Genomic DNA, 21,467 nt, shown 5'->3' with positions numbered 1-21,467 from the left:
AGGAGCAGCCCATGTAATGCTTTGAGGTTAGCCAGTTAAAAACCTTGAAATCAGCCCTTGCCTTAACAGGAAGCCAGTGTAGGGAGGCTAGTACTGGATAATATTTAAAATTGGTTCTAGTTAGCGATCTCTAGCAGCACGTATTTGCCACTAACCTGATAGTTTATTTAGGTGCTCTACCGGGTAGCCAGAAAGTTAGAGCATTGCAGTGTCTAACCTAGAACAAAAAGCATGGATACATTTTCGTGCATCATTTTTGGACAGAAAGTTTCTGATTTTTTGCCAATGTTACATAGATGGAAAAAAGCTGTCTTGAAACAATCCTGATATGTTTCGTCAAAAGACGAGATCAGGGTTCCAGAGTAACGCCGAGGTCCTTTCAAGTTTTATTTGAGACAACTGTACAACCATCAAGATTAATACCTGTAAATTCAACAGAAACTCTTTGTTTCTTGGACCTTAGAACAAGCATTCTCTGGTTTTGGTCCGAGTTTAAAAGTAGAAAGTTTGCACCATCCACTTCCTTATGTCTGAAACAACAGGGCCCTTCTAGCGAGGGCAAATTTGGGGCTTCACCAGTTCATTGAAATGCACAGTGTGTGTCATCCGCATAGCAGTGAAAAGTTAACATTATGTTTTTCGAATGAACATCCCCAAGCAGGTAAAATATATAGGAAAACAATAGTGGTCCTAAAAAGCGGAACCTTGAGGAACACCAAAAATTTACAGTTGATTTGTCAGAAGACAAACCATTCACAGAGACAAACTGATATCTTTCATGCAGATAAGCATCTAAACCAGGCCAGAACTTGTCCGTGTTAGACCATTTGGGTTTCCATCTCTCCAAAAAGATGGTGAGTGATCTATGTATCAAAAGCGCACTAAGGTCTAGGAGCACGAGGACAGATGCAGAGCCTCGGGTCTGACGCATTAAAAGGTAATTTACCATCTTCACAAGTGCAGTTCAGTGCTATAATGGGGTCAAACCAGGACGGTGAAGCATTTCGATAACATTGTTTGTCTTCAGAAAGGCATTTGAGTTGCTGCCGCAACAGCTTTTTCAAAGATTTTAGAGAGGAATGCAGATTCGATATAGGCGATAGTTTTTTATATTTTCTGGGTCCAAGTTTGGCTTTTTTCAAGAGAAGCTTTATTACTGCCTACTTTTAGTGAGTGGTACACATCCCGTGGTAGAGACCGTTATTTTGTTCAACATAGGAGGCCAAGCCACAAGAAGGCAGCTCTTTTCAGTAGTTTAGTTGGAATTAGGGTCCAGGTATGCAGCTTGAAGGTTTAGAGCCCATGATTATTTCATCATTGTGTCAAGAATTATAGTACTAAAAACACTTGAGTGTCTCCCTTGATCCTAGCGTCCTGGCAGAGTTGTGCAGACTTCAGGACAACTGAGCTTTGAGGAATACGCAGATTTATTGTTTTGCTTTCTAATGATCATGATCTTTTCCTCAAAGAAGTTCATTAATTTATTAGTGCTGAAGTGAAAGCCATCCTCTCTTGGGGAATGCACCTAGGCATTATACAGAGAGAGATTTTTTTTATAATATATATTTTTTTTTAACCGGACAGATCTGGGGTGCATAGCCCCTGCTGTCCCCTATTGGGTAGGGTAAAGCCTCTGCATGGATGTTGTTGTGTCGCCACCCCGCCCCCCAACACTCATACTTCAACGCATACGTCATAAATATGCTTAACAGTGGCTCAATGTGAACAGTGGCTTTCAAACCAAGTGGGCAGAGTTTGGCATTAAAGGAGGCTCATTAACACTCGCTGATGGTATGGGTGGGGGGTTGAGCGACCCATATAGAAGGATAGGAATAACAAACCATCATTTTTTTTACTGAACAGTGTAAAAAGAACTAAATAGCTAATTAAACCAATTGTGTTGGTGTGATTCTTATAAGGAATGATTTACCTTATCAAACATATTTGTTCTGTTTTCTCTCCTATAGGTTCCCAGGAACTGCTAAAACAGCTGTCTAACCCTAAACTCCATCGTGTGAGAGGAGTCCCAAAGCTGAGGGCAAACATGAAGCAACAACTGTTTGAAGTTCATCGCGGCGCCCCATGACACTTAAACTCTCAAGCCTATCCACAAACCATCGCCCTCGTTACCATAACGGGACAACCAGTCATCACCCATCATCTGCACACAGCTACTTACAATGGCCAGCAAGAGGAAGTCAAACAGTGCCCTGTATGATCACATCCAAAAGCAAACACATGCGTGGAGGAGATCATACTTGGCTGCCTTCCTGAGCTCCTACCCACAATCCCAGAAGGACAGCATCCTCAGTATATCTGGAGAAGACAGAGGCCATTTTCTCCATGATTCCTCCAGACCTGAAAAGTGGCGACAAATGCAGGAAAGGAGCAATACAGCTGCCCACCCTTGCCGCTTTGAGTCCAAGATCTGAACTACTTTTTGGACCACCTGCCACAAACTGCCCACATAGACTCAGGGCCCAACCCAGCTTCTCCTGCCTGAACTTGTGGCCGTGTCAGTTGGTTCAGGTTTGGAGGCCTGGCTCTGCACAATGCTAAAGCCCACCCCTGGGTGCAGGGGGCTCTGTCTACGCTTCCCTGCATTCAGGAAGAGAGATGGTGCGACCACCGTAGAGCAGAGCCTGTTCACGACCAAGTGGGAGACTCGCGCGAGACTGCAATCTTCCTTGCACTAAAACACCTATAGTGAGGTGATGAAGGCCAAGGGAGAGCAGCAAGAAGATTGTGGTCTCCACACGGTGAGACGTGCGAGGATAACACTGGGAAGAAAAATGGAGCGGACAAGGACCCCACCATGTTTGACGAATGTGCCTGAACTACAAAATGGTCTCTCAGTGGCGACGGTGGTGCATGCTATGTTGAGAAACCCTGGTACACTTCATTGATAACAACAGTGCCCAATCAAACCTATCACCAGCACAGCTCTCCCACCTGTACCTCCTCGGATTCCAGCAAAAACCTTCCAAAGGTGATGATTCCCCTGAGCAGCATCCACTGTATTGATGCCCATGGAACACAGTAGCTTTTCTCAAGACTTCCTTTGGTAATCCCCTACCCGACCAAAGCTAGCTCTGCTACCTGACTGTGGTCTCTGATTTGGCCAGAAGCAGATCAAACTGTGTTTCACTGCCCAGAGCACTCAAACAGGGGATCAGCTGGTTCCGCCCGAGGAAGATAGAGGAGGCCAGAGGAAAGATGTTTCAAACACGGTCTTCCAAGGAGGCGCACCCCAAAAAACAGCCCCCCAAGCAACGGCACACAAATCACATGTGACCCATCACACTGTCCATGCCCACCTGCTTCAGCTGGGCCCAGCCACCAGAGCTGCCAAGGTGAACCCATGCAGTGTAGTGAGCAGGGCATACTGGAGTCATACCACTTCGGCTAGCATGTCAGCCGCCTGCGAACGCCGGGTCACCATAGGGTCTCTTATGCACCCCAACCATGATCCAACCAAAATAATCAGACTGTAGTCAGCAGAACAACACAGGTAGTGGCCAGGAAAACACTATCCCCACTTACTGTGGCCAGCCAGGAGTCTGACAAAGGACTGTTGCTCTGAGGCTGCGGCAACAGTTGTTCATTAGCACCAGCGGCAGAAGCAGCCAGTAACGTATCTTAGTTGCAGTAGCAGCACAGTTAACAGTAGTAGTTGCAGTAGTAGCAGCAGCATCAGTAGTAAACTCCTCCATCATAGTAACAGCAGGACCATGGCACACTAGAAGAACAATGAGACACATCAGTTCCAGCAACAGCTATGTTGTCAGTTGCCCTCCAACATTTGAGCAACAAAGAGTGACTTTAGCACTGGACAGCCACTCTGGATCACAACAAACAATCAAAAGCAGCAGTACCTATTCAGCATTCTCTGTCTTGGAACGGCTTCAGCAACAGCTAGCACAAAGGGTAAAGTGATCATGAGTAACACCAGCAATCTAACGTATCGCTCATAACATTCATAGCAATGCAACACAGCTAACCGAAGGTCAGTACACATCAACACATAAGAACGATGGATGACAGTAACAACAACAATATCCACAAGGTCCAACAATGGCAATTTAGCAGGGCTACGTCCAGCACTAGAAAAATAATGATAGTTCAACAACTGACCTTGCCAGCAAAGCCCAGAAACGAAAAACACCAGCATCAGTGTTCATTACCAATAGCAGCAGTAGCAGCAACAGCATATCTATCATTAAGGATGGCAAATGCATCAAGGAGGTTCCTATGAAAGCTATATCAGTCTTGCGGCAGCTTATACAAAGAGGAAGACCATTTTTGGGACGACAGAACCTGCCCTGAACTAAAAGTTGACCCCATCAAGATCAACCTGCAAGAGGCTCATGGTGAGCGATCCAGCTGCCAAACCTGGTTCAGAGGCCTTCCCTCCAGAGCTCAAGTCTGAGACACATGTCTCAGACCTGTCACACCCATCCAAGAAAAGCCCCCAGCAGGTACACCTTTTGAGGCTGGCATTCACCAGCACACGGTGGCCCAGCAGCCAGCAGTATGAGGAGCTGAGTATCATGACGGCCTGCCAAATCCAGAGGTGGTCCGCTGGTTCAGCGACAGCCGCTACAATCCACCAGAACGGCCAACTGAAATGGCTGGAGGGCTACCAGTGCCTACCTGTAGAGGGAGAGGAGGGAAAGGGCCACAGAGACTCTGAAGCACTGATCAATCCCCAGGAGGTTAATAGGAAACTAGTGGAGCAGGAGGTGAACAAGCAGCTTAATGAAGGACCTAAGGAGCTCCACTCAGGGCAGCTGGGATTCTGGTGGGGCGCGACACACAGAAGCCACTGCTGAGTCCAACAGAGCCAGAGGAGACTGGGAGAAGAGGAGAGCTGTGGAGACAGAAGGACTACATGGTCACTGGGCAGAGAGGGAGGTGACCACCCTCAGCCGGTTAGCAGCCAGGCCTTTGGGGAGAAGCAGGCAGAGGCCAGGTGAGTTCTATCAGTTACCGTTGTCTACTGAAAATGACTCAATCTGTGATCACCCCATACCTTCATGGAATGTATATGTTAGGTCAGTTGTACTTGTCAGACTCTTTGAGACTGATGATGATTTTTCAAAAGTTAATATTGCTCCTTGGCCATAACAGAATGTCAAACACTATTACTGTTGATTTCTACAGTAGCTATATATTGTTCTGAAACTGGATATGATTTATTTAGGGCTTTGTAAACTGTGAAAATTAAGTTAAAGAAATAAATGTCAGTTATGTGTTTGTAGTTGTTACTGTGATTTCTGAAGAACAAAATAAACCCGGGAGGGAGTGTGGGTACTCATACAGAGTGGCTTTCACAGACAATCAAAGGTCTGTGTATTAAGAAGCTATTTTTAGAAGAGTTGGAGTCTGGGTCATTGAATTATAGATTAAGAGAGAGTGCTAATATATGTGAATAAATCATGAAAATGGTATTTTATGAGTTGGCTGTTACATAACTTAGTCTCTGATTTCCTACCACCTGTTAACGGTGCTGATTCTAAAGACACTTAATATGACATGTATTCATGGAAATGTAATTTAATCAGAACAATATTGTACTAATGCGTGTGTGCGCGTGTTTTCAGGGATCGTCTGAGGATAGAGCTGCTTGAAGTCTGATGGAGTGGCCCAACGTACTAGGGGTAAAGGATGGGTTGGCTGTCCGGCTTTACAGATGGCCATGGTCTGGTGTGTTCATTATGACAGCAGATGTGATTGTTGCTGGACCGTTGGACTGTAACTGTGAATACCCCCCCCCCCCCCCCTCCCCCTTATACCATCACTTCCTGCCATCCTCTAAAGAAAGAACTTCTCACCATTGAGTCCTGTGATGTTCAAGCCTTTCTTCATGCTTCTTTGTGGTCATGTGGGGAATAGGAAGATGCATGTAGAGGGCGGTGAAACTGAGACAGAAAGGAGGAGCACACTGACTGGACAATTGACTTGAGTGAGGGAAGATGGGAGAGGGATAATGAGATGTACAGTATATGATTCAAACTGCACTATAGAGGGGTTTTGTTGACTGGACAAAATGACAAGTGTCTAGGAGATGTTGTTGGCTTTGTGATATTTTTTACTTTTTTAGCAACCAGTACTTCACTGCCTTGAATTTTTCTTTTCTCTGTAAAACATTTTTTTTCTCCAATTCTTACTCTTCTTCTATAATCACTGTAAGTCCAGAAGCAATTGAGCCTTTAGTTTTATTTAGCTCTGTATAAATGTTGGTGATCACTTAACAGTTCAGCTATACGCAACAGACAATACAATGCACTAGCAGACAGCAATGCTAAAACCACACTGCCCCAGAGTAAAGATATTGGCAGAGAGCTGACAGAATCAATACACTGCCCTGGCTTCATCTGCAAACCCAAACATAAAAGAAGCCTGTCACGCAAACGTTGCCTTACTCAGTCTGTCCATGCATTTATATGACTGGTCTGCCCATCACTTATAGCTTTCCAGCTGCTGTGATGTTGAGATCAAAACAAGGTGCCAGTGTATTAGTCACTCCTGTGATGGTCTATATCTAGGAATAAAAAAATATGCTGCTTCTGTATTCTTGGAAAAGCTTAACATTCAGCTGTAATAATATGAAATATCATTACTGGCAAATGTTATAAAATAAAGGTAAATTTGATCAAATGCCCTGGAGTAAACAGAGGTAGGTCTTGTGCTAGCTAGAGAGCCAAATGAAGAGATCTTTTCACTCTACTGAATTTTCATATAAACGTAGTCACTACATGAATCCTACAAAGCTGCATCCCTGATAGCTGCTAAATAGAGAAAAACGGTGCTATACCATCCAAATTGGAGGTGATCTCCTACCAGCAGTGTATGCACTTGTGTTGAATGTTAACAATTTATTTTGGTTAGAAAAATAAAGATGAAAAGAAATCTGGACTTACGGTGTTATGATCACTTTAACTTTTATGAAATAGTTTGATCAAAAAGCACTGTTGTATCATCCTTTCTACACTTTGAATCTTTACTGAATAAATACTCAGAGAAAGTTTACTTGTTTTTATTGCCACATTAAAAGCTATCACACCTGTAGAATGATTATAGTACATGACATTTGCTAATGAATTCAAGATGCCATTGGATATTTATATGGGTGTATTAATTTACATAAATTGCATTGAAGAATTGGCAGGTTATTTTATAAACACAGGTAGTGCCATCTACTGGTAGAGGACAAGTTGATGCACTGTTCTCTCTGTTAAGAACTACATGCCAACAAGAACAATCAATTGGTTAGGGAAATTGAGCTCTTGCTGCGATGGCAGCAGAAGTCTATAATCATTATTTCCAGTGTACTGTATTTGGCAAGTTGTAATCAGAGCCATACAAAAATGTATTGTGTAGGCCTATGTCAATATGAACAGCTCAATCTTGGGACTCCAAATCTAAGGCCTGATCACTAGCTACTTTTGAAATGGCATTTCACTGGTCCTTTGAATGATTTTCCATACTTAAGTCTAGGGACATGAAAGAATACATAATAATGGGTTTAAAGATGTAAGACATTTTAGATACCTTTGTTACAATAGAGGATATCCAAAATCTGCAGATGTTTGCCTTACTGATGATATTTATTGAACAATACTGAAAACATTTTGCATATCAGTCCAATCAGCCTCAGTTATTGCTCATGTTGAATGGATCCCAGCACAAAAACATGCCCTTAAGTGCAAATGGACCATCTTGGAAGTCTGCACTCACGTTATACTTAAGCAATAAGGCACCTCGGAGGTTTGTGGTATATGACTAATATACCACGGCTAAGGGCTGTTCTCAGCACTCTTTATTTTTTAGTTATTATATAGCCCTGCCGTGGTATATTGGCCATATACCACAAACCTCCGAGGTGCCATAATGCCATTATAAACTGGTTACCAACGTTATTAGAGCAGTAAAAAAAAAAGTCATACCCATGTTATACGGTCTGATATACCACGGCTGTCAGCCAATCAGCATTCAGTGCTCAAACCACCGTTTCTAATAAATCTTACGTAGAGCACTTGTACGGGCCTTGACGTCTGCACTCAACTGGTCTCGTTCACCCTGCACACAGCAGTCTGTCAGAGGCACAATTTGATAGCTTCATCTTTTCATTAAAAAMAAAAGATGTCAAGGGTTGATAAAGAGATCCAAGGTGTTAAAGAATTCCAAACATGAGAGCCAGGCCTGTGCCAAACCCTGCTTAATCCCTCATAGCGACTGGTCTAAAATCAACAGGCAGTGGTGCTTCCTGGGTTCTGTTCTCAGGAAAGATTGAGCTGGTTATTACACTGGGTTTTGGGAACACAGGAACCCTCCTGAAACATAACCACAGAACACATTCAAGAGAAATGTCGAAAAGTGACTAAGCAGGCTGAACATACCAGTGACGGATCCAACTTCTGTGGAGGAAGTTTGACAAGAAAAAGAAAAAAAACTTTCCACTTGGTGCAAGGCCTATCAGTCAAGTGCAGCAATAACACAAAATAGACCAAGTGTGGAGTTGAGGGGTTTTATTCATTTTCAACCTACAATGAGCATAAAACAAGAACATGATTGGAGGCTATGACAGAAGAGGTTGAAAAACACTAGTGAGTGGAATAAAATTCACATTGAAACTCCTGTTAATGTTCTTCATCCTCAGTCTTTAACACAATTTAAGAAATAACTGCCTAAACTGTAACAGATTGGTATTTTTTTTTTGGCAAAGTTGATATCCCTCACATACCCTTCTGGAAGAAAAATATATTTTCAATGAACTAAATTAAAATAGCAAAAAAATGTTTTTCAAGTAACAGATAAGGGAGTTGTTTTCCACTCAAACAATCATTAGAAATTATAAAGTTAAAACCAGATAGACTATGCAGAAAGATCCAGAGGATGCTGGCAACGCAAGGGGAGAAAAATTAAATGATTGGTTCACATTTACATTGAAAATCAGTCCCTGATAGATACTGTAAAACAAATTAATCACATCCTACCTGCTTATGTAAATATTGACATGTGTAGCATTTTCCCTTCCGTGTCAACGCATCCTCTTTATGGTACACAATCAACATAGTCCAGTTTAAAACATCACACTCACCAAAACACAGCTTTCATGGTCTTTATCCCCCCTACAACTCATACCTAGAGATCACATGTAATTTCCTCAAAGGCGCATGGGTGTACTTCAGGATTTCATTTGATTTAACTGTTCTCTCTATTAAAATATAGAATCCATTAATAATACATGGGAGGGCTAAAAATACAGACAAAGTGAACAAAATAATAATAAAATCTAATACACAAAGCAGTCATTTTTTGTTGAATACAGTAGCAATAGGACCCCAGAGTTCAAAGTTCAGACACCTTTAAGTCGTGCATGTGGCTGAAGAGGAAGAGAGCCAAAAGGCAATCCACTGGTTCTCATCCAATCAGAGATTACCGCACCGCCTTTGGGTATGGGTATAGTTCTGCCCTTGAATCTGACGTCCGACCAGACCTCAGACTAACCCACCTTGCCCCCCCTCCCTCCAGCTCATCTGTAATGGCCTATACGTCCCGACCCCTGACATTCAACCTCACCATGCTTGTTGAGTGTACACTCATTCTATAATTTCCTTGTCAGGCTGGCCATTCTGTATAATCGGTTAAGCTAAAAACAAGTATCCAATAAAATTACAATAGAAATCACAATTATAAAACCGCGAACAGGATTTAAAATTCATAGTCATCCTCTGCCATGTCGATAGCCCAGGCAAACTTTTCACGCTGAGTTTTGTTGTAGATCTTCTCGATAGGGATACCCCACTTCTTACACCTAGGAGACAGCAGGAGGATATTAGAATGATAAACCCTCCAGGAGTTTAGACACTCGAAACTAAAACCCTCAACTCACTCACTACTTTTAACTAATCAAAAGACAGCCACATGTGCCACATATCCTGAGCAACTGATTGTGTGGGCCAAGGGACAAGCAATGGAGAAAGCAAGATGTTGTGCATGATTGRCAACATGTTCGTGGTCATGTCTCACCAGGCCACAGAGATGCGTGGATCCAAGTAGTTGAGTTTGGAGGTGCCCAGAGCGATCTGCTTGTTCTCCTCACGGTCCGTCGCCTGCACCTCTAGCTTCATCAGCTGCTCCTCTAGCCTCTCCACAGCCTTCTTCTTGGTCTCCACAGCTCTGGGGGAGTAAGGGAAAGAATCAGCTACTTCTACATCCCAGCGTACAAGACCCAGTGGATGCCTCAACAAGCCAATCATATCCACATACTTACTTTTTGGACTTCTCGTCTCTCCGTACTTTGAGGTCAGCCTTGGCGCTCTTCACATCCCGCTTTGCGTCAGACAGCTGGTCTTTCTTTGCGTCAATCTGGTAGAAATATTATCAACGTCAATAATCTTGAAACTACGGCCAAGTATAGCTGGATTCTTACTATGCAGCTATTAAGAGACATTACCGAGCCAAGTATTCCCAAAATAACCAAGAGTATGCATCCAGCAGACAAACATAACTCTAAATACAAGTCACAAATAAACCCCAAACAAAATCCCAAATCATAGCAATAGTATTTTGTTTCCTTTTCTCCCATCAGCAAAGAGCCGTCTCATCTGTCAGGTCAACTGGCCGTGTGTCCTCCCTGTGACTCACTTTAGTCTGGAGGTTCTGCATGGACTTCTCAAAGGTCTTGGGCAGGGCCCTCTGATGGTTACACAGGATGGCCACAGCTCTATTGGCCCTGTTGTATGACAAGATCTTGGCTGGAAGGTTCTCATCCGCTACAAGTAGGGGAGAAAATGGACATTACTATGACTCTTGCTATAGACTTTACACCATATTACAAGTGACCACCTGCACACAACTATCTACAACAGCTCCTCCCAGTTCCCACCTCTGATCATACCGAACCAGAATATGAGATAAATGTGTTTTGGGTAGGTTGTGCATTCTTAGACCCTCTGTCTCTGGGTGGGGCTTCATGACCGTGAGGACTTACGGCTGGTGAGCTCCTTCAGCTGCTGCTGCAGAGTGATGGAGGCGTTGTAGGTACGAAACACTTTGGCCGTCAGCCCGTCCATCAGCTCCTGAAGGTGCTTGTTCAGAATGGAGGTCTGGAGAGATGAAGGATAGAGAGGAATGCCACCATTAAATATGACTGATGGCAAGAGACGCAGAATTACAAGAGGATATCCAATTCCCACACGTCAAACAGGGTATTCATTTTCCCTCACAAGGTCCAGTGACATGACTAATACACTGCAATTCACAAGTAACGTGAATTGAAAGTATTTTTTTGTTCTTACATTGAGCCGGTCAAAGAGGTCATCCTCTGGCTGCTTGTTTTCCATGAACAGCTGCAGGTTCTTGAATACCTAAGAAAGGGAGGACAGAATATTTACAACTCATAAGAATAACAAGGTGAGAGTTTCTCTGAAGTGAGAGTAATCTGGAAACCATTGTAGTTCAACTTGAGTGAAAAAGGACATAGAAAATGTTCTGGTGAACCAAATGTCAATTCTTCAAGGCCTTACCCTCTTCTCCACAGGGACTTTGTTGTAGTAGCGGATGGAGTCTTTACCCAGGAAGTCAAACTCCACCACAAACTCCTGGCCGTCCTTCTCGGGGTACAGGTTGATGTGTTCCACTCTGAGGGAGCAGCAGCCCACTGTGTCCGCAGACTCCCCTTCCTCCTTCTCATTACCTGCTCTCAGAGCCAGCTGGTGCACAACACCACAGGGAACATGTTACAACCAAACTTGGAACTGTGTGTGTGTGTGTGTGTGTGTGTGTGTGTGTGTGTGTGTGTGTGTGTGTGGCAGCAGTCTCACCTTATCGATGAAGTAGAGTGCCACGGCTCTCTGTCGGATTCTCATCTCCTTGGACTTCCAGTCCTCACGGTACTGGTTCCTCAGCCGTTCCACACACTTCTTCAGATTTCGGGCTGTCTCATACTTCTGCCAGTCCTTCTCTCCCTGCAGATCAACACACACCACCATTACAGCAACCAGGGGGAAGATACATGGGGCACAACAATGAACAAATATGTTTAAAAAATAAACAGAATTGTGAAAGGTTGGGTCTCCCGAGTGGCGCAGTGGTCTAAAGCACTGCATTGTAGTGCTAGCTGGGCCACTAGAGATTCGGGGTTCGAGTCCAGGCTCTGTCCCAGCCGGCCGCGACCGGGATACCCATGGGGTGGCGCACAATTGGCCCAGCGTCGTCCGGGTTAGGGGAGGGTTTGGCCAGCAGGGATGTTCTTGTCCCATCGCGCACTAGCGGCTCCTGTGGCGCGCTGGGCGCAGTGAACGATGAAACGGTCGCCAAAGTGCACAGTGTTTCCGCCAACACATTGGTGTGGCTGGCTTCTGGGTTAAGTGGACATTGTGTCAATAAGCAGTGCGGCCTGGTTGGGTTTGAGGACGTACGGCTCTCGACCTTCGCCTCTCGAGTCCGCGCGGGAGTTGCAGCGATTGGATACTTCGAAATTGGCGAGACAGGGGATATATATATATWTTTTTATTAATTGAGAAATGTTGAATAGGATTGCAGACTTTGTCGTCTCAAGAGACTTCATTAAAAGCTAACAATACAAGACGTCACTCGCCCCCACCATCACTGCAACCACCATGAGCCATAATAAAGATGAACCTGCCTTGATTCTTGAGCTGGGATTCAGCATGATATACTTGATAGAGCCTTGGATGTTCTCTGTCCACGACACCAGCCAGGTCACCTTGTTGTCATGACGCAACTCCTTCCATTTGGTACCAGGGGGAGGCTTGGGGTGCTTGGAGTCCCTGTGTGAGAGAGAAAGAATAGAGTGGCTGAGTCAGAGCAGGTACCCAGACATACACACACTAATCTGGTCCAAACAAGCAGTCCATCGGTTAATATAATCAAGAGAAGGGGAAAGCGCTGTAGAACATTTTGTAAGCCTTTTCATTATGTTCATATTGCCACCTGCACCCAGGACTATGAGTGTAATGGTTCACCCACGGTTTGTAATCAGCTGTGGAAAGGGAAAGGTGGATACCTTCCGGTTACTGGCCCAACGCTCGATGGGCTGCTTGAATGCAGAGCGGATACTAAGTGGTGTTTTATTGCGTTTCCGTCTTGCTCCGGTGGTAGGAATACTGGGGTGATGTCGGAGTAAATGTGTCAACATGTTTGAGGTGTTGGCAGCTGCATAGGGTACTCTCGTAATCTACTGGGAAGCCAAAATGTTCCCAAACTGGAGATTTAAATGATTGAGACTCCTAGTTCATGGACGCCACCACCCGCCATCGTACAGAACTAGTTCCCAGGTGCGCCTTACAAAACGTGCCAATTAAGACAAGAATTCCGATTACAATGTGCACATAGGCACTAGTCGTTTTAACAGAATAGCCTGAAATGTTCTCAGCTCAGATTTACTCAAGAGGCATAGCCTTATGGCCTAGTTTTTTTATTTTTATGTATTCATTTAGGTTCACAGTGCGGACCGGATTGAGGTCCCCATACCAAACGGTTTGGTACGAATACATGTAACCGTTGCACCCCTACCCAGGACCCTGTCACTCACTTGCTGCAGTTTATGATGATGTCCTCAGGACGGATGCGGCGTTTCAGCATGCCCATCTTGGGGTGGTCTCCTCGGCCACGGAACAGGCCCGGGGGCTCAATGCGAAAGTTAGCAATGCGCTCCTTGTGGTTGTCCATGATGCAGAAGCCATACTCCTGTAGGAGGCGTTCATTCTCCACTTTGATTTTCTACAAGAAGCAGAGAACCAGAGACAAACTAGTTAGATCTGGGTACAGTTGTTGGAACACCGGACCAGCCTGAAGATTCCAGGTATTACCTCCACTGCCTCATGTAGAACTTCACTGGACAGTCGTGGTCTGAACGAGGTTATAAAAAAGGACAAATGTAAGAAAAAGCACAAAGTATTGTTCTTGCTCACCAGTTTATCATCTTTAGTCATGGCCTTTCTGGCCTCAGACTGAGCCTTGAAGTATTCCCCCATTTCATTGAAGTTACACTTCTTCAGGTCTGTGATCTTAGACTTCTCCTCCGAGGTCATTTCCTGTAGAAGAGGGAACAAAGGTAGACAAGTCATGATCATGTGTGTATGGAATTACTGTTCCAAATCACCATTCCTAAAAATATGAAAGAAATCTAAGCAATGCAATTGCAAACTCCAGGTATACAGCCTTAAACATTCACTACCTTTCTCCAGTCTTTGAAGAAGTTTTTCCGGAAGGCATCCTTGGTAGTGTACTCATGGTCCAGCATTTTGGCAAAGAAGGTGGCCACCTCCTCAGCCTCTGGGCCGAGCTTCATCTGCTTCCCTACAGAGGGATTTCAACAGACTTGTTCAACCAGCCAAACACTCCACTTCCACTCAGCAAAGCCCACTCATAAATGGACCGAGTGTCATAGAAATAGCAGCACTTGAGTATTAATCTTACCATCATAGAAAAATCTGACTTTGCTGGGAAGAGTTTCGTAAGGTGCTGCCATGACTGGGCCTTTATGTTCCAGAAACCTCCATTTGGAACCGTCAGTTGCCCTCTCCTCTTCCCACCTGTAGTCCAACAGGATACAACAACGTGAAGTGATGGTTGATGCACAAACTAAATCCTTTGTCCAACAGAGATACAAAGAACATCCATATTTTATCCATCACCATAATGAGCATTCCATAACGAGGCAGTCAGTGTGCCTTCACAAAAGCTCTGTGCAGCAACACAGCTGGAGGGCAACTATGACACTCACCATTTCCACTTCTCCTCAGGCTCCTTCTTTGCTTTCTTTTTCCCGTCAGCAACTTCCCCTTTCTTGTTTTTTTGTGTCTTTTTGGGCTTGATGTCCTTTACAAGAAACAAAGAACGCATGAGTATCCTTTCTCGCAACGGATCACTGAAATATATCCAATATAAAATCCAAAGATTTCCACGTACCTCATCTTGTTTCCTCTTCTTTGCTTTCTTGTCCACTCTGTCATTTTCAATTTTAATTTTTTTGGGCTTGAATTCAGTTCTAAAAAATAAAATAAAAAACACCTTATAAGGAGGCCTGACTAATGGTAGATTCAACAACTATCTTGTCTTCTCTACACCAAACTACAGTCATACCGAAAGGCAGCTGTGTGCTTCTTGCAAAGCCAACAATGACCAAACATTGTCATTTCCCAACAGAACGAGGAAAAACCAGATGGGGTTGGTCTAAACATGGCAACTACAGCCAACATTTTTATCATACAAATGTAACAGGGCCAAACACTAAGGAAGAAATGGGCCAGTTGACAGAGTTAAGTACAGATCTACTCACTCGTCATTGTCACGCTGTCTTTTCAGGGACTTGGGAGAGTGGTAGAAGTGATCATTGTCCGGCTCCGTCTTAATGCGATGAGGGCTGGTGATAGAATACAAACATTTACCGGTACATTCATTGTGCATTTGAAATCAAATATGGAGGGTCCTATAAAATCTGTTGTGGAAAACGCGCACGGAATGTAGACATTATAACGGAATTTAACAATATTCAAAAACTGATTGAAATGAGWAGGAAATCAACTTAATGTATTGAACTATAGAAAATGCATTAATTTGCCCAAGTTAATCATAACACATGAACAAAATCTGATTAGTATTTTCCTGCAACAGCACAGGAATGCCCCCGTGCACATGTCTACACTGTGTAGCCGTTAGCAATGATGCTAATAATAACCTTCTGGTCGAGATGAAAGGCTCTCAAAAACCTTCTCAATTAAATGTTAAATACAAAGTAGCCTATGTCTAACTGGCAGAATGATATCGTAATTACTTGCATCAATCAAGCAGCAATTTATTTAGCAAACTCTGGAATCACATAAACGCTACAGAAACATTGCTAACCATCTCTGGCACTTAAAGGGTAACTGCATCCAAAAATGTACATTTCTTAGCCTTTTCCAGACCTCAAAAGTGGTCTCCAGATGTGGTTTAAGCATTGTTATGGACTTAGAAAAACAATATGGGATGTTCCATTTTAAAAAGTGTGATTGAGACCAAAACCTGAATTTGGGGAAAAACAAACCTTTGCAGCAAAAAAAAGTATGAATTTTTTAATTTATTTTTTAATAATACAATTGCTGATTTTATAGGGCCCTAGACATGTAACCAGCATTTGTAAGCAGCACAAATGTCAAATTAACAATATAAACCAAACCTACCTGGCAAAGCCATTCTCTTTTTCCTTCTTCGGCTTGATCTGCAAGATGACAACGAAGAGTTCAAACATGCATCTTTTGAAATGTTAAGAGCTATAAATTCAGGTTTTCACTGAGGAAGAGACTGGACAAATATTTGACAAACTGATTGGCACATCTAAACCAAAATGGCAGCGATGCATCCCTCTCCGTTGGATAATTAGCACACCTCCTCCTTCCTGTGGTCTTTTTCCTTGTGTTTGTCCTTGTGTCTGTCTGTGCTGACATCTTCGTGCTTTATTCGCTCCTTTTCTCTGTGTTTCTTTTCCGAGAACTCCTTATGGTCACTGGAATTTCACAGATTACATCAGCATCAGATTGAACATACCAATAAGGAAATCAACTAAGAGTGTATATTTGAGGATATACTATAGTAATAAAACAATGAGGAGTCTCTGGCTGGTCCTAAGCTCATTCATACACACCCTGCTTATCAGACAAATCATCATACAAACAGCTACGTTAAAGAGCTCAAAGCAAATGTGTGGGTGTCAATTACTGCCCTAATGACGCACTAAGTTTCACCTATGTAACCCTGCTTAAAAAGACTGGAGAGTCATACCTGTTGCCATATTTTGATTTCTCACGCTCCCGGTCCTTCTTGTGGTCCTTGTGTTTGTGTTCTTTATCCTTGTACTTATCTTTATGCTTATGAGAATCTGCAAAAGAAGAAAGTTATTCAAACGCGGACTGACGGAAAGGCTAAATAATGACCATTGCCAAAGGAATAGGAAACATTTAGGCTACAGAAACATTCTGTAAATATATCCACTTTTCTTCAACCCTTCTCTAAACCCAGCAGGTGAAAACAGCTAATACTAAACACAAAAGAAAACATCTACTGCACCAGGAACAATAAGTAAACAATACTCCAGTCTATACTTAAGAAACACACAAAACAAGTTCAGACAAGTTTCCATGGTAAAACTAAAAGGTTAGTAAAAGAAATACCCAACAGGCAATGTGAGAAAATATATACGCAAAATACAAATATGTGCACAAAAAGACATGGGAAGATTTGACAGTGTTGTAATGTCTGAATAACTGACTAGATAGAGTGCCTCTTGGCTCAGGAAGTGCTAGGCCAGAACACTCATCCAACACCTGGGTGTGAATCTGAATACTGACAGTCGGATTGTATGTGCATCCGTGTCAGCCGGAATACATTACTGGTTGGTAGAGGTTACATAGAATAGGACCATCTCCAGTCAACTTCAGGCAGTTGGATTTGGGGACCTTGTTCATGACAGACCAAAAACTTAACAGAACACCCTTCACAAATTAATTGAAAAAAAAATCAGGTCAGACTTAGGGCCATGAGAGGATGTGCCATACATGGTAAGACAGCACCTCCTAGTGCCCATTGACAGTTGAGGTTCATTTTTACTCAGAAACAGTATCAACATGGATGAAAAGAGGGAGCAAGCTCTAACAGGCCTAGTCCATCTGCTTTCACTTAACCAAACCCCTACAAGCAGCAATAGTAGCTAAATGAATGCCAATCGTCTCTCCTTAGTTGATACATATACAACACAGGTACTTCAGTCAAACAAAAGTTAACAGCCAAAGAAACATAATACATTAAATTACTTTCTCCTAGCGCAATCGAGGCATGTTTTGAAAGGTGTGAGGCTTTAAAATAAGGGACTCAGTCACAAGGTTCTATGCCCCACAGCAAGCTACTGGCCGACACACCAATAACCAACAGATTTCCCCTTCCTCATGATCTGACATCACCTATGGCAGGCAATAAATGCATTTGAAACCAAAGAGGACACAGATGCAAGATTCAATTAATATGTTGGCATCGGTAGATTCTATTAGTTAGGGACTGCAGTAGGAATGCGGGCTATAGTTCTTCAGAGCCATGAAATAAAATCTAAACAATTTGTATCGTGGTATTGATAAACAAACTCGCCTGAGGATTATTTGGGGCAAGCCCTTGCAGAGCTTGGACTGATGTTTGCCTATATACCTTGTAATGATGTAGGTAGTGGGTATATCATTACAGTGTTTCTTGTAGATCTTAAATCTAACAAATAAGAGCAAATCGGTAACTGGCTGTTTTCACTTCAGGGCCCCATGCTCCACTACTGCGGAAGACAAAACAAGGAATAAATATGTCTTGTATACAGGGACAACTCTTAACCCCTGAGTCTCCATTGTCTCCCTGTATTCCATGTTCTAACAAGGTATCAGGTTTTGTGCTTGACATAGGCTGTTCTGACCAACAATGGACAGCCCGCACTACATTTGAGTCATTTAGCAGACGCTCTTATTCAGAGCAACTTAGTAGTGAGTGCACACATTTCCATACTGCCCCACCATGGGAATCGAAACCACAACGATGGCATGTCAAGTGCCGTGTTCTACCAACATGACACACACAACCATTTCAGGAGCACACTATGTGAGGGTGAGAACCAAAACCACAAACCAAATATGATATAGGCCTAGTATTCATTCAAAAATCACTGTGAGCAGGGAATTTTTTGATGCAGGAAAGGCTGTTCTGAGATGTGCCACAGTAGAAAATGCATTCAATGCAGTGTTCTGACAACTTTATATTTGAATTGGGACTGCAATCACTCCCTTGCATGTTAAAAGCCCAATCCCTATCTGGACTTCAAAACAGATTCACACAAAACTAATCTGGAAAGATGAATAGTTTGTCCAAAGCTGTAGGATTTTGAGGCAGCCAACCATGCTGTCCCAAGGGCTAGGAGTGGAGTCCTTGTCCATAAGAAATACACTGTCATATGAGAAATAAAAATGAATTGAAATTACCTTATTTGAAATTGTTCAGAAATAATCTTTCACAAAAAGATGTGTACTTAGTGGAGGGGAAGCATGTTGTAGCTTCTGAAACCTTAAAAAGGCCATTCATACTTGTTAAATACCAATGCTGGGGGTTTAACTTGTTAGGCCTCAGTGGCCATGTGGTTTAGACCATGCCAACAAAACTATCAAATCAATGAATTCAGTCATCAAAAATTGTGTTAGTAGTGGAAGTCAATGTGCATTGTCAAACTTGCACCACAAATATGTCAGGGATGTTATAAAATCCCGCATTGTACTTTACTCTACAACTAGCTAATGTAAATTAAGTTCTATATGATACAAAATTATCCATAATACATTCGGATAAGACTATACAATGTTGTTTAAAAGCAAAACGGGGCCATCAGATGATTTTACTTCCTCCGCCGCTGGAAATCGTGTCTTGATACAAACGGTCCTGCGTGTTTCCCCTCCATATCACAGCCATCTGCACTTCAGCTATGTTTTCTACAGTCAGACCGCTAGACAGAAAAAAGAAAATGGCGCAGAGACTAAGTTCTCAACCCCCAAACCCTTACTTTTAGACTCGGAATGTGGCATTTTAAGCCGGCCAACAACTAAATCTAATTTGGCATACCAATAAAACACCTCCAATTCTTTAAGAATTTGTTATCAGATCGTGATTATAAAATGTCTAAAAGCTATTAAAGAGCCACCCATTTGAACAATAGGCGCTTGTGAGTGAGGCAGAGGACTTAGTCTCTGGACGCCATTTCTGCCCTTTGCTAAACTASCTATGTCTGGCTAGCGAACTAGCCATGTTAGCAGATAGATAAACGTTAGCTAGCTAACTACAGTGTGGACACGTCAGAATTTGAAGGAGAAAATCATTGTGACATTTGTTTGACACATTAACGTTACACTTACCATTGACCCGAGAGCCGGAGTCTATCTGCAAATTGTAAAACAAAGATTGGTTAACTAGCCATGTTCCTTGATTGATGGCTTGCTAGCTGGATAACTTTGAACTTGTTGGCTAGCTCGCTAACGACTAGCTAGCAACCCTGCTGATGGTTGGCAATTGAGACTAGTCTGATAAAATGGCTAACGATCTAACGCACAGTGCCTTGGCCATCCTCAGTTAGCCACAAAGTTTAGTTGAATGGACTTTACTTTTTATTATCTGAAAAACACAATATTGAAAGTATGACAAAACACGTATTTCTGTCACATTTGTTGCAATTATATTCACTGTTGATTGGCTAGTTAGCCAAGTTACCTAGCTAGCTAACGTTAGTGTAGCCTGGCTGCTGAGGCAAATAAAAAAGCAAGCGAGTTTAATGTCCTACAAAGCTCTTTCGCAATGACACGGCAAACGTTTACAAATGTTACCTGGCTATCGTTGTGGGAACGATCTCCACTCATTTTCAATTATTAATCTGTTAAAAGCAAAGTGTGAAACGTGTTGGAGGAAACCGCCGACGATGTGATGCGAGCAGAATGAAGAAAGAAACAGTTGTGTAACACACTAAGTCCAAATTATATGTAAATGCGCATGCGCGTGTCTTTTTAAATGGGTGGGAAAAAGCAGTTGGCCACTTTTAGCCCCCCCCTCCTCAAAACGTGCTCTCGGTCCCACGCGTTCAGTGGTCCCACGTAGTTTCTACAAAACATACGTACATATATACGGCTATCAGAAATTGTGTAATATAATTATTGTTAACCTAAAATATTGTCCTATTCAGTGGTGGAAAAAGTACCCAAATGTCATACTTGAGTAAAAGTAAAGATACCTTAATAGAAAATTACTCAAGTAAGAGTGAGTCACCAAGTAAAATACTATTGGAGTAAAAGTTAAACAATTTGGTTTAAAATATACTTAAGTATCAAAAGTAAATGTAATTGCTAAAATATACTTAAGTATGAAAGGTAAAATAATAAATAATTTCAAATTCCCAATATTAAGAAAAAATTGTGCCATCTAGTTTTTATTTTTTTATTTAAGGATAGCCAGGGGCACACTCCAACACTCAGACATAATTTACAAAGGAAGCATTTGTGTTTAGTGAGTCCGCCAGATCAGAGGCAATAGGGATGACCAGGGGTGTTCTCTTGATAAGTGCATGGATTTAACCATTTTCCTGTTCTGATAGCCATTCAAAATGTAACGAGTGTCAGGGAAAATGTATGGAATAAAAAGTACATTATTTTCTTTAGGAATGTAGTGAAGTAAAAGTAAAAGTGCTCAACAATATAAATAGTAAAGTAAAGTACAGATACCCCCAAAAAATACTTAAGTAGTACTTTAAAGTATTTTTATTTAAGTGCTTTACAACACTGGTCATATAATTATAAATACAGTTTATACAGGTGTTATACACATTTTCTGTGTAACTAGCCTCTAATGTATATATGTAAACAAACCATAAATGTCTCAATGTTTGTGCCTGGATA

At 42.5% G+C, this 21,467-nt stretch overlaps 1 protein-coding gene and 1 pseudogene across 3 annotated transcripts; one reads left to right on the top strand and one right to left on the bottom strand.

The window, feature by feature from the left end:
- Positions 1–3,309: 3,309 nt before the first annotated feature.
- LOC111977241 (zinc fingers and homeoboxes protein 1-like) lies at positions 3,310–7,027 on the top strand (annotated as a pseudogene).
- A 2,097-nt stretch (positions 7,028–9,124) lies between these two features.
- top1a (DNA topoisomerase Ia) lies at positions 9,125–20,554 on the bottom strand. Of its 3 annotated transcripts, XM_070445438.1 has the most exons (22): positions 20,406–20,462; positions 19,941–19,965; positions 19,431–19,534; positions 16,795–16,891; positions 16,402–16,519; positions 16,197–16,234; positions 15,314–15,397; positions 14,944–15,022; positions 14,759–14,853; positions 14,452–14,567; positions 14,210–14,331; positions 13,944–14,066; positions 13,565–13,752; positions 12,652–12,800; positions 11,832–11,971; positions 11,535–11,720; positions 11,307–11,375; positions 11,000–11,114; positions 10,654–10,781; positions 10,280–10,374; positions 10,036–10,185; positions 9,125–9,820 (listed from the first exon to the last, which is right to left on the bottom strand). In XM_070445438.1, exons 3-22 carry the CDS (start codon positions 19,498–19,500, stop codon positions 9,718–9,720), a joined length of 2,265 nt encoding a protein of 754 aa, XP_070301539.1. In that variant the 5' UTR covers positions 19,501–19,534; positions 19,941–19,965; positions 20,406–20,462; the 3' UTR covers positions 9,125–9,717. The 3 variants fall into 3 exon arrangements, with proteins under 3 accessions (XP_070301539.1, XP_070301541.1, XP_023850735.1); XM_070445440.1 differs by lacking the exon at positions 19,431–19,534 and having other exon boundaries at positions 20,406–20,554; XM_023994967.2 differs by lacking the exon at positions 19,431–19,534 and having other exon boundaries at positions 11,832–11,975; positions 12,656–12,800; positions 20,406–20,554.
- Positions 20,555–21,467: the final 913 nt, after the last annotated feature.

This window comes from Salvelinus sp. IW2-2015, linkage group LG1 (assembly GCF_002910315.2).
Source record: "Salvelinus sp. IW2-2015 linkage group LG1, ASM291031v2, whole genome shotgun sequence".
Taxonomy (NCBI): Eukaryota; Metazoa; Chordata; class Actinopteri; order Salmoniformes; family Salmonidae; genus Salvelinus; species Salvelinus sp. IW2-2015.
This window is presented reverse-complemented; position numbering and strand designations above follow the sequence as displayed.

Coding starts and splice junctions, on each gene's coding strand:
- top1a (XM_070445438.1), bottom strand. CDS start 19,500: ATGGCTGTGATATGGAGGGGAAACACGCAGGACCGTTTGTATCAAGAC. Junction 15,398..16,196: donor AAAGAGAATGGCTTTGCCAG/GTAGGTTTGGTT, acceptor TTCTATCACCAG/CCCTCATCGCATTAAGACGG. Junction 14,568..14,758: donor CCTGAGGAGAAGTGGAAATG/GTGAGTGTCATA, acceptor GTTGGACTACAG/GTGGGAAGAGGAGAGGGCAA.